Source organism: Staurois parvus, unplaced genomic scaffold (genome assembly GCF_062004578.1).
Source record: "Staurois parvus isolate SC_StPar_1 unplaced genomic scaffold, SC_StPar_1.0 ptg000648l, whole genome shotgun sequence".
NCBI classification, from domain to species: Eukaryota; Metazoa; Chordata; class Amphibia; order Anura; family Ranidae; genus Staurois; species Staurois parvus.
Genome location: NW_028318444.1, coordinates 2,159,160 through 2,174,974, shown reverse-complemented (window position 1 = coordinate 2,174,974; position 15,815 = coordinate 2,159,160). Strand labels below are relative to the sequence as shown.

Here is a 15,815-nt window from a genome sequence, read left to right as displayed (position 1 = left end):
TTTTACTAGGGGGACATGCTGCTTTCTCTCTCTCTGCTGTGCAGAGAGAGAGGAAGCAGCATGTCCATACTGACAGGAGAGAGATCTGTTTACACAAAGATCTCTCCCCACTCAGCTTTAGTGGCAATCACAGACTGCTGGCTGAAAATCGCCGTCCGGGACCCGGTGATTGACATCTGCTGCAACCAATGACAGCGCGGGTAGGGCGGCGCACACGCGCCCCCTACCCGGAACTCCAAATTCATGTATATATACCTGATTTTGCACAGAGCAGCCACCCTGTAGCAGCATATCTGCTATAGGGCGATATGCAAGTGGTTAAAATCTCTCATCCAGCCCTCAGTGGCTCTTCTTTACCTTTAACTCTCTGCTTTGTCCCCCACCACCTTCATCCACTAACTGCCCAGGAGATTGCTAATCACTTCAAAAACATTTTTCAGATATCTTCCCCAACCAAAAAATGCTGTCTAAAACCACATTTAATATTTTTTTCTTTTGACCTTGCTACTGATGAGGTTACCAAACTCTTCAGACGTCTGCCTAACCACCTGTCTCCTGAATCTTGTTCCATTACAACTACTACAGTCACCCTCTTGCTCTATTTCATGCTCTCTCATTCACATCTACATTCTCTCCCCTCTAACCAGGCACTGGTCAGCCCCCCCCCCCCATCTTAAAAAGCCCTCCCTGGACCCAATCAGCCTGAACAACCTTAGGCCTTTCCCCTTGCTCCTAATTACCTATTTCTAGAATGCTTATTCTACAACCGTCAGCTCTGACAACTGTCAGCTCCTACCTCACTGACCCCTTACAGTCTGGATTTCGCTCGCAACACCCATAGAACCTGCCCTATTAATACACACTAATGATTTACTAACTGCTAAAACCAGCAGTCATTACTCCATAATCATACTACTAGATCTATCCGCTGCTTTTGATAAGGTTGATCTCCTCCTCCAAAAAAAAAAAAAATTCTATTTCTTTGGCCTCCAAGGCTCAGCTCTTTCCTAGTTCTCCTCCTGCCAATCACAACATTCCTTCAGTGTTGCCTATAACTTTGTCTCCTCCTCTCCAATCCCTCGTTCTGGAGCGACTCCTAAATGCCAAGCACACATGAGAAAATCAGATGGAGATAAAAAAAAACAAAAAACAAAAAATAACTTTTGAAGCGATCATTCGATAATATGATCGTTAGTACACAGCTTACGAGGGCCAATCATTACAGTTCATGCGAAAACATCTGAAGGGACAAGCACAAAATTTTTCTTATAACAGAACAAACTTTTTTGTGTAATTAGTATAGTATTTTACAAGAAAAGAAAAAAAAAATCGAGTGACCAAGACCATGCATGTTCAGAGATGAAAGAATACATTACAATACTATACAAAACACTGCATCACTTCCAAAGTTGTATTCGGTCTTACGAGAATTTTCATATCTTTAGTAACCTCTTCACTTTTGATATGACACTAGCATGTAAAAAAAAAAAAGACCCGACGATCATTCGTCTGATATTCTCATAGTGTGTATTAACAAGTCCTTGAACCCCTTTTCTTCTCTGTCTCTACCTGCTCCCATGGTCACTTGATTACCTCCCACAGCTTCCAATACCACCTCTATGCTGATGATGCCCAAATTTGTCTCTACTCCTCACCTCATCCCTTCAGTCTTGTCTCACATTACAATGAATGCTGTTGCCAGACTCATCTACCTTACCAACCACTCAGTGTCCGCCATCCCTTATTCCCTCCACTGATTTCTGTTCATCTACCAAACAGCATCATACGAAACCAAAACCATACACAACACTGCCTCAAGCCACATCACAATCTGGTCTCAATATATCATCCAAAACAGTCCTCCCCACTTCTCCCAAGACCTCCTTCTCTTGTGCTCCCTTGTCTCCTCCTCCCATGCTTACCTCCAGAACTTCTCCCGAGTCTGCCCCATCCTCTGGAACTCCTGACGTCAACCTGTCCAACTATCTGCTACTCTATGCACCTTTAGACAATCCTGAAAGCGAACTGCTTCAGGAATGCCTATCCCCCCCTAACCTAACTACTGAACTTTTAATTTTTCCATTAGCTTACCTCCCACATTTTGTAATACTTGCTGCTCCCAATTAGATTGCAAGCGCTCACGAGCAAAGCCCTTCTCACCCTCTTACACTTAATTGTACTGTAGCTATGGAGTCTCCCATATATTGTTCAATGCTGTGAAAACTATTGGTGCTACAAAAATCCTGTATTATAATAAAAATAGTAACAACAATAACAACAACAGGGACCACTGGACATTAGCATTGTAACTACCCCATACCAGTCTTGAAAGAGTTAGGTAATGTATGAATACATGAGTCGTTATCAAGCATAGGCCAAATACATATTGACATATAAAAAAAAAAACAAACAAAACAAAAACACAACAACTTGAAGTGAATTTTTTCTTTCAAACAAAACAAACGAGGTCTTTAACTGCTTCCCGTTCACCCTATAGCAGAAATACTGCTACAGGGTGGCACGGGTGCACAAAATCTCGTATACATACGTGATTTTGCAGTTCTGTGATTTTGCGTTCGCGGCCTCAGCTGTCAATCATCAGGTCCTGGCCGGTGATTATTCGCTGGCATCTAGTGATCGCTGAGTATTAGACAAGAGAGAGAGCTGTATGTAAAACAATACAGCTCTCTCCCCTGTCAGCTACTGCACACTGCTTTGTATGGCTCTGCATACAGTGTGCTACAGTTGAAAGAGCACAAAAACACAGCATACTGTGAACAAGCACACAGTTAACCCTTTTCCCCACATGTTAACTCCTTCCTGCCCAGTGCCATTAGTACAGTATCAGTGTTTTTTTTTTAAAGCACTGATCACTGTATTGGTGTCACTGGGGATGTCAGTGACACCAACTCAGTTCCCCCCAGTGTCAGATTGCCCGCCGCAGTCCCGCTATAAGTCTCTGATTGCTGCCATTGCTAGTACAGAAAAAAAAAAAAAAAAAGGAAATTTCAGTATATATACCGCCTTTTGTAAACGCTATAACTTTCACGTAAACCAAGTAATTTACACGTATTGGGAATTCTTTTCAGCAAAGACATGTAGCAGAATACATTATGCCCTAAATTTATGAAGAAATTTGATTTTTTAAATTTTTTTCATTGGACATGTTTAATCGCAAGAAGTCAAAAATATTTTTTTCTTAAAAATTGTTGGTATTTTTTTGTTTATAGCGCAAGAAAAAAAAAAAAAAAAAAAGGCACAGGTGATGAAATACCACCGAAACAAAGCTCTATTTGTTGGAAAGAAACGTAAATTTCATTTGAGTGCAGCGTTGCATGACTGCGCAATTGTCAATTAAAGTAACGCAGTGCTGTAACGCAAAAAATGGCCAGGAAGGGGGGTAAATCCTTTGGGGGGCAAATGGTTAAAAAAAAAAAAAAGAAAAAGCAAAACATTACATCTGAAAACACACAACAATGTGCATTATTGCAACATAGCAGAAAAAACAAGATAATCCAAGGAAGAAATGCAAAATTACAATACTTTTTTGTAAAGAAAGTATTCATGTATTGCTTTTATGTAGACTATATTTACATTGAAAAAAAATGTACTAACTAAATTACATGGTTAGCCTTTACTTATGATGTTAAGCATTGTAAAATGTAATCTATGTTAAAAACAATGACAGATTATAATGAGCAGGAGAAAGCAGAAGTGCTGAGCACCCAGACAGCAGGGCAGGAGCTCATTAGTCATATCACATGCACATTTTTAAAACGGTTGCTGTGGTTGATTGGTGGATCATGCTTTGTCATTGATAAGAATGCTGACAAGGTGGCATTTCCTTCAAAGGCTGGTTTACGAATGTTGGGTCATCTTAACACAATTTTAGTCTTTACAGACAATTAGCTGATCGCTAGCATTGCAACAATAGACAGCAAAAGTACCCTACTACATGGCTAGCAAAAAACTGTGATAGTTGAGAACAAGGATGTACACCTCAGTTATTCATTGACTGCTATTTGTTTAGCAAGGTACTTTTTTTATACTTAATTTATTTTAATTGTTCTTAACAGCCATAGATGTGTAGTAGTACTTTTTAATCATTTTCCAGGTTAGTGTAATTTTTGCACCAATATCCCCGTGGCAGAAAATTTAGGAAACAACAGACCCAGTACAATGCTGTTTTTTTTATACGTGTAGAGCCATCTGGGTTGCTTTAAAAGCTACTCAGCAGCGCTGACAAGATAAAGAGCTGAAAAGGACCCAACCCTAGTAACAGGAACGAAGGAGACTAGCTGGACAGGCCGGGAAGATGCCGACTGGACAGGCCGGGAAGATGCCGACTGGACAGGCCGGGAAGATGCCGACTGGACAGGCCGGGAAGATGCCGACTGGACAGGCCGGGAAGATGCCGACTGGACAGGCCGGGAAGATGCCGACTGGACAGGCCGGGAAGATGCCGACTGGACAGGCCGGGAAGATGCCGACTGGCCCCTTGTTATATTTAGCCCCACCCACCATTCAGAGAAAGAGCAGGGACCTATGTGGCATACAGAGAGTTTGCTGGGACATGCAGGGGGAACAGAGGAAGTTGCAGGGAGTATGTGAACCCAGACTGTGCTGCGTTTGAGTCCGGAGAAGGAGAGGGGCTCAAGGTTGTTGCTGCTAGACTATGCTGAAAGCCATTATACAAATACAAACTCCCTGGTCAGCTATATATTATAAAGATTTTATATGGCAGGTCCATACAGCTGCAAAGACAGAGCCCAATTGTTTTGGGAACTGAAAGTCCATCACAATAATTCCCAATTTCAACCCTAAAAGAAAGCTGACAAACAATGTTACTAAATATCTCTGACCTGTAACCTACCCTTAATGATCAACCTGGTCTTAATACTTAGAGACTCGGTCAAGTTTCTAAATAACAGACAGCTCTATGCAAAAAGAGAGAAAGTATACTCATCTCAGGTTGCCCATGTTTTGTACCTCCTCCCCATTCCAGCCTCCACCAATGTCTTTACTATTCCACACTTAAGGGAGTGTCGGATGTCTGTGTCTCCTGCTGCATGTCATGTTTTTTTCATCTGAACCCCACATCACTTCTGAGATTTGTAGTGGTGTAGAGGCTGGAGTATGAAACTAAGGCGTGTGGTGGTGGACACATCGAATGCCAAAGACACTGATGGAGGCTGAGGAATTGGATTGGAGAGGAGGCAGGAGACTCAGGCCACAAGTTAGCCTCTCTTTTCTTGGACAGGGTCTCTTTAAACTATTTGAACCCTAACACTTAAAAATTAAGGAATACACTAGTGTAACCTCCCCACATACAGCCCGTTGACTGGAGAATGAAAGGCAGAAACACTCATTAATCATCAGCTCTGCTCACTTTGCTGTAAACTGACCCATGCAATATGTAGGCCATGTAGGCAGTGTGGCCAGTCAGTGGGGAAAGTGAATAGAATTCTAGGATGCATCACCAGCAGGAGGAAGGAGGTCCTGATTTCCCTATATAGATCTTTAGTGATACCTCATTTAGATTACTGTGTCCAGTTCTGGAGACCTCACTTACAAAAATATACTGATAAGATAGAACAAGTCCAGAGATGGGTAACAAAAATGCTGAAAGGTCTGGGGAATAAAACATATCAAGAGCGACTTCAGGAACTTAACATGTACAGTCTGGAGGAAAGAAGGGAAAGGGGAGACATGATTGAAACCTTTTAATACATCAAGGGGGTGAATAAGGTTCAAGAGAGCAGTATTTTCAACACAAAACCAAAATCAAGAACACGGGACATGACCTTAAACAAACTGGAGAAACATTCCAAACTAATCTCAGACAGTACTTTCACTGAAAGAGTAGTTGATGCGTGGAATAAAAACTTCCAGCAGAGGTAGTGAGCCAGTCAGTAGCAAATAGCTTCAAACATGCTTGGGACAAGCATAGATCTATACTCAGACACAAAAAAAGTTAACTAAGTCAATAAAAAAAAATAAAATTATATTATAATATATATATATATATATATATATATATATATACACACATATACATACACACAGTCAGGTCCATAAATATTGGGACATCAACACAATTCTAACATTTTTGGCTTTATACACCACCACAATGGATTTGAAATGAAACAAACAAGATGTGCTTTAACTGCAGACTGTCAGCTTTAATTTGAGGGTATTTACATCCAAATTAGGTGAACGGTGTAGGAATTACAACAGTTTGCATATGTGCCTCTCACTTTTTAAGGGACCAAAAGTAATGGGACAATTGGCTTATCAGCTGTTCCATGGCCAGGTGTGTGTTATTCCCTCATTATCCCAATTACAATGAGCAGATAAAAGGTCCAGAGTTCATTTCAAGTGTGCTATTTGCATTTGGAATCTGTTGCTGTCAACTCTCAAGATGAGATCCAAAGAGCTGTCACTATCAGTGAAGCAAGCCATCATTAGGCTGAAAAAACAAAACAAACCCATCAGAGAGATAGCAAAAACATTAGGCATGGCCAAAACAACTGTTTGGAACATTCTTAAAAAGAAGGAACGCACCGGTGAGCTCAGCAACACCAAAAACCTGGAAGACCACGGAAAACAACTGTGGTGGATGACCAAAGAATTCTTTCCCTGGTGAAGAAAACACCCTTCACAACAGTTGGCTAGATCAAGAACACTCTCCAGGAGGTAGGTGTATATGTGTCAAAGTCAACAATCAAGAGAAGACTTCACCAGAGTGAATACAGAGGGTTCACCACAAGATGGAAACCATTGGTGAGCCTCAAAAACAGGAAGGCCAGATTAGAGTTTGCCAAACGACATGTAAAAAAGCCTTCACAGTTCTGGAACAACATCCTATGGACAGATGAGACCAAGATCAACTTGTACCAGAGTGATGGGAAGAGAAGAGTATGGAGAAGGAAAGGAACTGCTCATGATCCTAAGCATACCACCTCATCAGTGAAGCATGGAGGTGGTAGTGTCATGGCGTGGGCATGTATGGCTGCCAATGGGACTGGTTCTCTTGTATTTATTGATGATGTGACTGCTGACAAAAGCAGCAGGATGAATTCTGAAGTGTTTCGGGTAATATTATCTGCTCATATTCAGCCAAATGCTTCACAACTCATTGGACGCTTCACAGTGCAGATGGACAATGACCCAAAGCAGACTGCAAAAGCAACCAAAGAGTTTTTTAAGGGAAAGAAGTGGAATGTTATGCAATGGCCAAGTCAATCACCTGACCTGAATCCGATTGAGCATGCATTTCACTTGCTGAAGACAAAACTGAAGGGAAAATGCCCCAAGAACAAGCAGGAACTGAAGACAGTTGCAGTAGAGGCCTGGCAGAGCATCACCAGGGATGAAACCCAGCGTCTGGTGATGTCTATGCGTTCCACACTTCAGGCTGTAATTGACTGCAAAGGATTTGCAACCAGGTAATAAAAAGTGAAAGTTTGATTTATGATTATTATTCTGTCCCATTACTTTTGGTCCCTTGTCAAGTGGGAGGCACATATGCAAAGTGTTGTCATTCCTACACTGTTCACCTGATTTGGATGTTTAATACTGGCGAATAAACGAATACTCCCTCAAATATGAACCCCCCCAAATTCTACCTAGAGGGCGTTATTCGCCAATGTTTTACAAAGAATGTAGGATCGGTCCCCTAGGCTGCTATATTATGGAACGCTCACAAAATGATATTTCATGTGCAATGCATTAGTGTCAACACATAAATGTGATACAGCGCACCAGAACACCCTTCCACAACTAAATTGCACCAGTTAGGCTGCTTTCACACTCATGTGTTTTTCTTCTGCTTTTGAGTACAAAAAAAAAAGCAGAAGAAAAAAAACGTAAGACCATGTAATCCTATTACACTCTTTATACTGATCCATTGCGGGTCCTGTGCGTTTTTTAAAAATCCTGCTTGCTGCATTTTTGGTGCAGGTTTGGTGTGGTTAAAAAAAAAAACACACTACAAATACACCAGAAACGCACCTCCACATTGAAATGAATGGAAAATCTTGCAAAAACGCACCGGCGTTGCATTTTTTGTGCGGTTTTTGAATCATGTCCTGTAAAAAAAAAAAAGCACCGCAAACATGGTAAAAACAAGGTAAAAAGGGATATGCCTTTTTTCTACGGATCAGCATGAAAGTAGCTTTAGGAAATAAATTGGCCTGCCATCCCTCAACCCCTAAAAATAGTGATCATAAGAACTCCAAATAAGTAGATACAGTGTATCAGCAACATTGAAAAAGCTTTGCTCCACAACAAACAATATTTTTATGATAGGCAACAAGGACAGCACTTTCTTTGCTCATGAGTTACAAGAAAAATGAGATTCTTCTTCAGCCATTAGAGACAATAATGGTACACTAACATGTGCCTCCCCAAGCCTTAGGAGATATTTCTGGTGATTACTATAGCCATTTAAATAGCACAGTTGCTGAGGATCAAGAAAAGCAAGATTAGACACTAAAAACATACATAAAATGATTACTAAGATACCATTAACGTTCTCAAATTAACTAAAGAATGGACAGAATCTCCTAACCACTCTACAGACATGGGAGAACTTATCACTAGGTCATCAGAAATCTCCCAAACCAAAGTCTCAGGACCTGGCAGACTGCCCTATGAATATTAGAAGACATACTCACACATCCTTACACTGTCTCTTGTAGTCTGCTTACCATTGACAAAGTTTTCCTTCACTTCCCGTCCTTGAAATGCAACAAGAAGGTTAGTGGGAATCTTCAAAGCAGGCCATACATTAAGCAACCATTGGTTACGGAAACAAACATTGCTTGATTCCCCCATGAACAAAGTCAGTGTTGATGGGGGAATACCTCCCGCTGAGCTATTGTATTCTGACAGGTTTCCCTGCTGACAGCTATAGCCACCAGCAGTAAGACTCAGTTCACACCTATGCAGTTTGCTTTTTGTCCGTTTTGCAGTGCTTTAGCAGATCGTTTTGGGTTTTTGTACACACGTTTTTGATGAATTTTTTACGCGTTTTTACTGCGTTTTGTTCAGTTCTTTTTTTTTGTTAAAGTGGAATTTTTTTTTGCTGGGCAGAATAAAAACACAAACACTGCAAAAATGCACTACCATGCATTTCAGCATCTTCTCCATTGAACTCTATTGTAGCAAAAATGCTGCTTTTTGGTTTTAAAAAAGTCCCTGACCCTTTCCAAAAATGCAGCAGCTCAAAAAAGTATAGATGTGAGCATGTTCCATAGGAAACCATGTTAAATGGACTGTAGTGCGGTTCTGAAAAAAAAGCACTAAAATGCATTGGTGTGAACGGAACCTAATCGAATGCGGAAAAAAAAAAAAAAAAAAAAAAAACACACACTGGTTGTACTGAAGTTGATCGAGCATTCGACTTCTGTACAACCAGCCTGCTCATACATGGATCGAAATTTAGCTGGTTTCTGCTAAACTCACTGAATTTTGATCCGTCTATAGCTGACTGTAGGGTCCTTTCACACAGTGTTTAGCAGATCCGCTTGCTCAGCGGGGGATCTCTTCACTGATCCCCCCTGAGCAAGCCGATGACAGCTCTGTATCTGCTCCGCTGCTGCAGAGCAGACACAGCTGCTTGCTCTCAGCAATGGGCAGTCGGATGAAAATGGACCGTCTGTCCGTTTTCATCTGACCCAATCCGATGGACGGAAAGGGAATAGGATCCCCACCCTTCCCTTATTGGTGGATCAGATCGGATGTCAGCGGGTGTAAACGGACACGTCCATTTACATCCGCCGCTCCATATAGGAGAATAGATGTTCCGATTGGGTCCACCTGAAAAACAGGCAAGCGGAGGAGATTGGAACTTCTGTGTGAAAGAGCCCTTAGACAGCTGTGTCTAACAGGCAATTTTCCCTTTCCTCCTGTTTTGGAAACTACTCTAAAAATTTGGATTTTCCCTTTTTTTGGTCATAAATGTCACCAAGAAAAAAAAAAAAAAAAAAGGAGTCAATGTTCCCAATGGGGACACAGACATAAATAAAATCTTGACAGAGGGTATAACCCTTCCCCATTTTAAACAAAACTTAAAAAAAATGTTTTTTTGCCTAACTAACATTTTCTGTGGGGCATTACCAGACAATACAAAATTATTACACTGGGCACATCCCCTTTAGACAAGCGGGGGACAACACTAAGCATACTGTAGACCTCATTGATATCCTCAACAAATGAAACAAAGTTTTAAGCCTGGATGCCGATAAGGTATTTGATCACCTCAGCTGGCCTTCTATGCTATGAAAACGAGAAGCGCACCAACCTTGCGCATTACCTCAGTAACCAAAATGTATTAATTATAAAAATATACTCACAAACAGCGAATAAAATCAGGCATGTAAGTCCTCAAAGGGACTTGAAGATAGCGCGAATCCCATCGAGGGGATGGATATTCAGTACAGCTGACGTGTTTCAAAGGGTGTCCCTTCTTCATCAGAGCTACCGATCTAGCTACAGAGCTATCGGTAGCTGTGATGAAGAAGGGACACCCTTCGAAACGCGTCAGCTGTACTGAATATCCATCCCCTCGATGGGATTCGCGCTCAGTACAGCTGACGCGTTTCGAAGGGTGTCCCTTCTTCATCAGAGCTACCGATAGCTCTGTAGCTAGATCGGTAGCTCTGATGAAGAAGGGACACCCTTTGAAACACGTCAGCTGTATTGAATATCCATCCCCTCGATGGGATTTGCGCTATCTTCAAGTCCTTTTGAGGGCTTACATGCCTGATTTTATTCGCTGTTTGTGAGTATATTTTTATAATTAATAAATTTTGGTTACGGAGGTAATGCGCAAGGTTGGTGCGTTTCTCGTTTTCATTTCGTTCTGCAGTATTGGTCGGGCTTCCCCAGCATTGTTTGGAGCCGCACAACCCTATATGCATTGGTGGATGATTTTTCCAGGTCTGGTTCCATCTATTCGCCACCCGTCTGGGTCCTAGAGTGCAGGAGAATTCATCTTTGATCTTCTACGCTATGGACCCATGGAGCAACAAAAATCCATTGACCTTTTCTTAATGCCATACAATTACTTTACCTAAACCCTTTGGCTTTCATTAACATTTCTCATTTCACATACATACATTTCTGACATTGGACATACAGGACAAAGATGTGTCTACTCTTTGCCCTATCTATAAACACCTTAGCAGCCCAGTCTCATAATACAAATACATGGCAAATTATTTATTTCCTTGTTTGTGGCTGGTGTCCTAACGTGGAGTTCCAGCTGGGGAAAAAAAAAAAAAACTGTAGCTGCTGATTTTTAAAATAAAGCCACTTACCTGTCCCTTGGTCCAGCGGTGTCCTCACCACAGCTGGTTTCACCAGCCGTCTTCTCTCCCTGGCGCCGGCATCTTCAGTGTGGGCACCCGGCTGTGACAGCGTGCGACTTCACAGCTGGGTGCCTACTGCGCATGAGCGAGAAGAGCTTCACTTTGTGAATGGCCCTGTAGTCTTCTAGGACCTGTAATGTGTCCCAGAAGACTACATGGGGAGAGGAAAGAGGACAACTTCTGCTTCCTATTGCCTAGGCAATCGCAGTGGAAGTGTGAGCGGGTAGCTGTAAAATTAAGGCACCCCAGCTCCCCAAAAGTGCCAATCTTTAATGGGGAGCGGGGAAAAGGGCTTAAAGCAGAACTTCCCCTTTTGGGTGGAGCTCCACTTTAACTAACCCGACCACTGACTCCTTACACAACCTTCATAAAGATCTTAAGATCTAAGGAAAAAAATGGGATGGTGTCCTAAGGAGAGAGAGTTGCCATGGGAGCCCTGTAAGACCATTTGTAATCAAGGTAATGAAAAGTTCATCATATCATATACAAAGCAATTGCCTACAAAATTCTCTTCCGTTGGTATCATACTACTGATAAATTAATCCACAGCTATCTGGATACTTATGGTAGAAGCTGGAGAAATAAAAACACACAGAAGACCCTTGGCACACATCTTAGCACAGACTCAGACTCCTTTCTGGTGAAAGGTCAATGACCTCCTCGCACATCTTCTGCACTAGCCCATGAGTGGCATCTCTTCCCCACTAAAGAAATGTCTCTGATGTGTTGACAGCAACTTAAAGTCTAGTAGCTTTGAGATTGAAACGAACAACCCCCAGCTATGAATGACCTTATCATCATATAGGAGATGCATGACCAGGCCATAGATGGCTTGAATCTCGGCAGGTTCAGCAGGCAGCAGCTGAGATTCTAACCACCTATGGGCAGGCTGATGGTATCCAAGTTGCCTGTTTTAGGAGAACACAATACCTCTGTGGGAGGGATTCCTGCATCAACACTGACTGTGTTGTTAGGGAAATCAAAGTGACTTTGTTTCCTGATTCTGCAGATGGTCACCAAAATATTGACTATTGGTGGCATCCACCCATTATCGTGGCAGTTCTGCTGAGATGAAATGTACTTTGTCCTGTGACGCACACATCACCTTATCAACCATTCTATATTCCGTCTGGTCACTGCCTATTGTAAAGCATATCCTCAGACTGGGACAATTGACTTTGTTCTTTATTAGAAGGAAGTCACTGAAGGATATTACTGGGTTCCATTCTGTATTCTGTGCTTGAAGCGCGTTATGATGCCTTCATGTGTGTTTTGACACCTTCATGTGTATTAGGATGCTTGATGTGCCTTACAATGTCTATCCTAACACACCTGTTGATGCATTTCCATTCATTTCAATGGAAGACTCACCAACCATCAATGAAAAGGTGTGAACGCATTAATGGAACGTGTGTCAATGGACAAACATGGATTACCAGAAATGAATTCCCGCCTATGTATGAAGGGGCTCTTGAGGTTTCTATACCATTCATTTTCCCTTCAACATCAGGCAAAGCTCAATAGTTGAAGCACACATGAAAGATGTGATTGTAAGAGAGAAAAAACTGAGCAAGCTGATGGCCAGGATTTCTCAAGGACAATCTGATCACACCAAAATGTGACATTGTAGACTGAGGAAAGGTTCCACCTGCCCCCCATTGTTCCCTCCCAGACAGGTCCCCTGTACTATACAAGTGTGTCAGTGCCTTCCTCCCTCACCTCGGTGATAACAGTGGAGTGATAGATGTCCTTGTCATACTCCCATCCATCCAGACACTTCTCCTTCTCTATGTCACTGACGTTGACATGTAGCCCAGGAAGGAGCTTCAGATCAGAGTAGTTCCTCAAGGTGTCCAGCTTGTACCTCCAGCACCTGCTCTGTATCAGCGCCCCATCCTTCTCCTCCCAGGGGATGCTGACATTCCTCCAAGCCAGGCTCAGGTTGGCGTGGTCCGGTATACGACATCGGTGCTCGGGGGTGGCTACCAGGAAGACGGCGGAGAGTCCGGTGAAGCCATTGGGAACGATGCTGGCGCTGAGCAGAAAGAAGATGGTTAGCTGGAAAGGACCCCAGTCTCCCAGGAAAGAGGTCGCCTCATCGTAATCGCGCATGGCTGGCGGGAGGGGAGAGGTGGGAGCGGAAGAGGACGAGCCCGGCTGGAGAGCGAGACACACAGGAACCGGGACCGGCCTGACAGGACGGCCATTCAGTGTGCCCGGTGTGTGTACACAGGCCTCACGTGGGAGGAGGAGGAAACATGGGCGGTTCCTGTGGGTGTACAGACCTCTACACACCTCCACCAAGGAGACATTCACCCTGCCATGACATACATGGGGAACGAGCAGTCTGTTCACTCACATTGTCTCTTCCTGTATAGGTGACACCCTGCTCTGTGTTATTGTCTCTTCCTGTATAGGTGACACCCTGCTCTGTGTTATTGTCTCTTCCTCTATAGGTGACACCCTGCTCTGTGTTACTGTCTCTTCCACTATAGGTGACAACCTGCTCTGTGTTATGGTCTCTTCCTCTATAGGTGACACCCTGCTCTGTGTTATTGTCTCTTCCTGTATAGGTGACACCCTGCTCTGTGTTATGGTCTCTTCATGTATAGGTGACACCCTGCTCTGTGTTACGGTCTCTTCCTCTATAGGTGACACCCTGCTCTGTGTTATGGTCTCTTCCTGTATAGGTGACACCCTGCTCTGTGTTATGGTCTCTTCCTGTATAGGTGACACCCTGCTCTGTGTTATGGTCTCTTCCTGTATAGGTGACACCCTACTCTGTGTTACTGTCTCTTCCTCTATAGGTGACACCCTTCTCTGTGTTATGGTCTCTTCCTGTATAGGTGACACCCTGCTCTGTGTTATTGTCTCTTCCTGTATAGGTGACACCCTGCTCTGTGTTACTGTCTCTTCCACTATAGGTGACAACCTGCTCTGTGTTATGGTCTCTTCCTCTATAGGTGACACCCTGCTCTGTGTTATTGTCTCTTCCTGTATAGGTGACACCCTGCTCTGTGTTATGGTCTCTTCATGTATAGGTGACACCCTGCTCTGTGTTACGGTCTCTTCCTCTATAGGTGACACCCTGCTCTGTGTTACGGTCTCTTCCTGTATAGGTGACACCCTGCTCTGTGTTATGGTCTCTTCCTGTATAGGTGACACCCTGCTCTGTGTTATGGTCTCTTCCTGTATAGGTGACACCCTACTCTGTGTTACTGTCTCTTCCTCTATAGGTGACACCCTTCTCTGTGTTATGGTCTCTTCCTGTATAGGTGACACCCTGCTCTGTGTTATTGTCTCTTCCTGTATAGGTGACACCCTGCTCTGTGTTAGTGTCTCTTCCTCTATAGGTGACACCCTGCTCTGTGTTAGTGTCCCTTCCTCTATAGGTGACAACCTGCTCTGTGTTACGGTCTCTTCCTCTATAGGTGACACCCTGCTCTGTGTTATGGTCTCTTCCTCTATAGGTGACACCCTGCTCTGTTATTGTCTCTTCCTGTATAGGAGACACCCTGCTCCGTGTTGGTGTCTTTTCCTCTATAGGTGACACCCTGCTCCGTGTTATTGTCTTTTCCTCTATAGGTGACACCCTGCTCCGTGTTATGGTCTCTTCCTCTATAGGTGACACCCTGCTCCGTGTTATTGTCTCTTCCTCTATAGGTGACACCCTGCTCTGTGTTATGGTCTCTTCCTCTATAGGTGACACCCTGCTCCGTGTTATTGTCTCTTCCTCTATAGGTGACACCCTGCTCCGTGTTATTGTCTCTTCCTGTATAGGTGACACCCTGTTCCGTGTTACTGTCTCTTCCACTATAGGTGACACCCTGCTCTGTGTTATTGTCTCTTCCTCTATAGGTGACACCCTGCTCCGTGTTACTGTCTCTTCCTCTATAGGTGACACCCTGCTCCGTGTTACTGTCTCTTCCTCTATAGGTGACACCCTGCTCCGTGTTATGGTCTCTTCCTGTATAGGTGACACCCTGCTCTGTGTTACTGTCTCTTCCTCTATAGGTGACACCCTGCTCCGTGTTATGGTCTCTTCCTCTATAGGTGACACCCTGCTCCGTGTTATGGTCTCTTCCTGTATAGGTGACACCCTGCTCTGTGTTATGGTCTCTTCCTCTATAGGTGACACCCTGCTCTGTTATTGTCTCTTCCTGTATAGGAGACACCCTGCTCCGTGTTGGTGTCTCTTCCTCTATAGGTGGCACCCTGCTCCGTGTTATTGTCTCTTCCTCTATAGGTGACACCCTGCTCCGTGTTATGGTCTCTTCCTGTATAGGTGACACCCTGCTATGTGTTACTGTCTCTTCCTCTATAGGTGACACCCTGCTCCGTGTTATGGTCTTTTCCTGTATAGGTGACACCCTGCTATGTGTTACTGTCTCTTCCTCTATAGGTGACACCCTGCTCCGTGTTATAGTCTCTTCCTGTATA

General features: G+C 43.4%; 1 protein-coding gene across 1 annotated transcript in view; it reads right to left on the bottom strand.

Moving 5' to 3' along the window:
- Window positions 1-13,687, bottom strand: part of LOC149448912 (organic cation/carnitine transporter 2-like) — a 97,952-nt gene extending 84,265 nt beyond the window's left edge. Inside the window, exon 1 of the mRNA XM_089694063.1 lies at window positions 13,095-13,687. Within this exon, the coding sequence (XP_089550189.1) occupies window positions 13,095-13,487 (393 nt within the window). The 5' untranslated portion in view covers window positions 13,488-13,687. The remainder of the gene's footprint in view (window positions 1-13,094) is intronic.
- Between the last annotated feature and the right edge of the window lie 2,128 nt (window positions 13,688-15,815).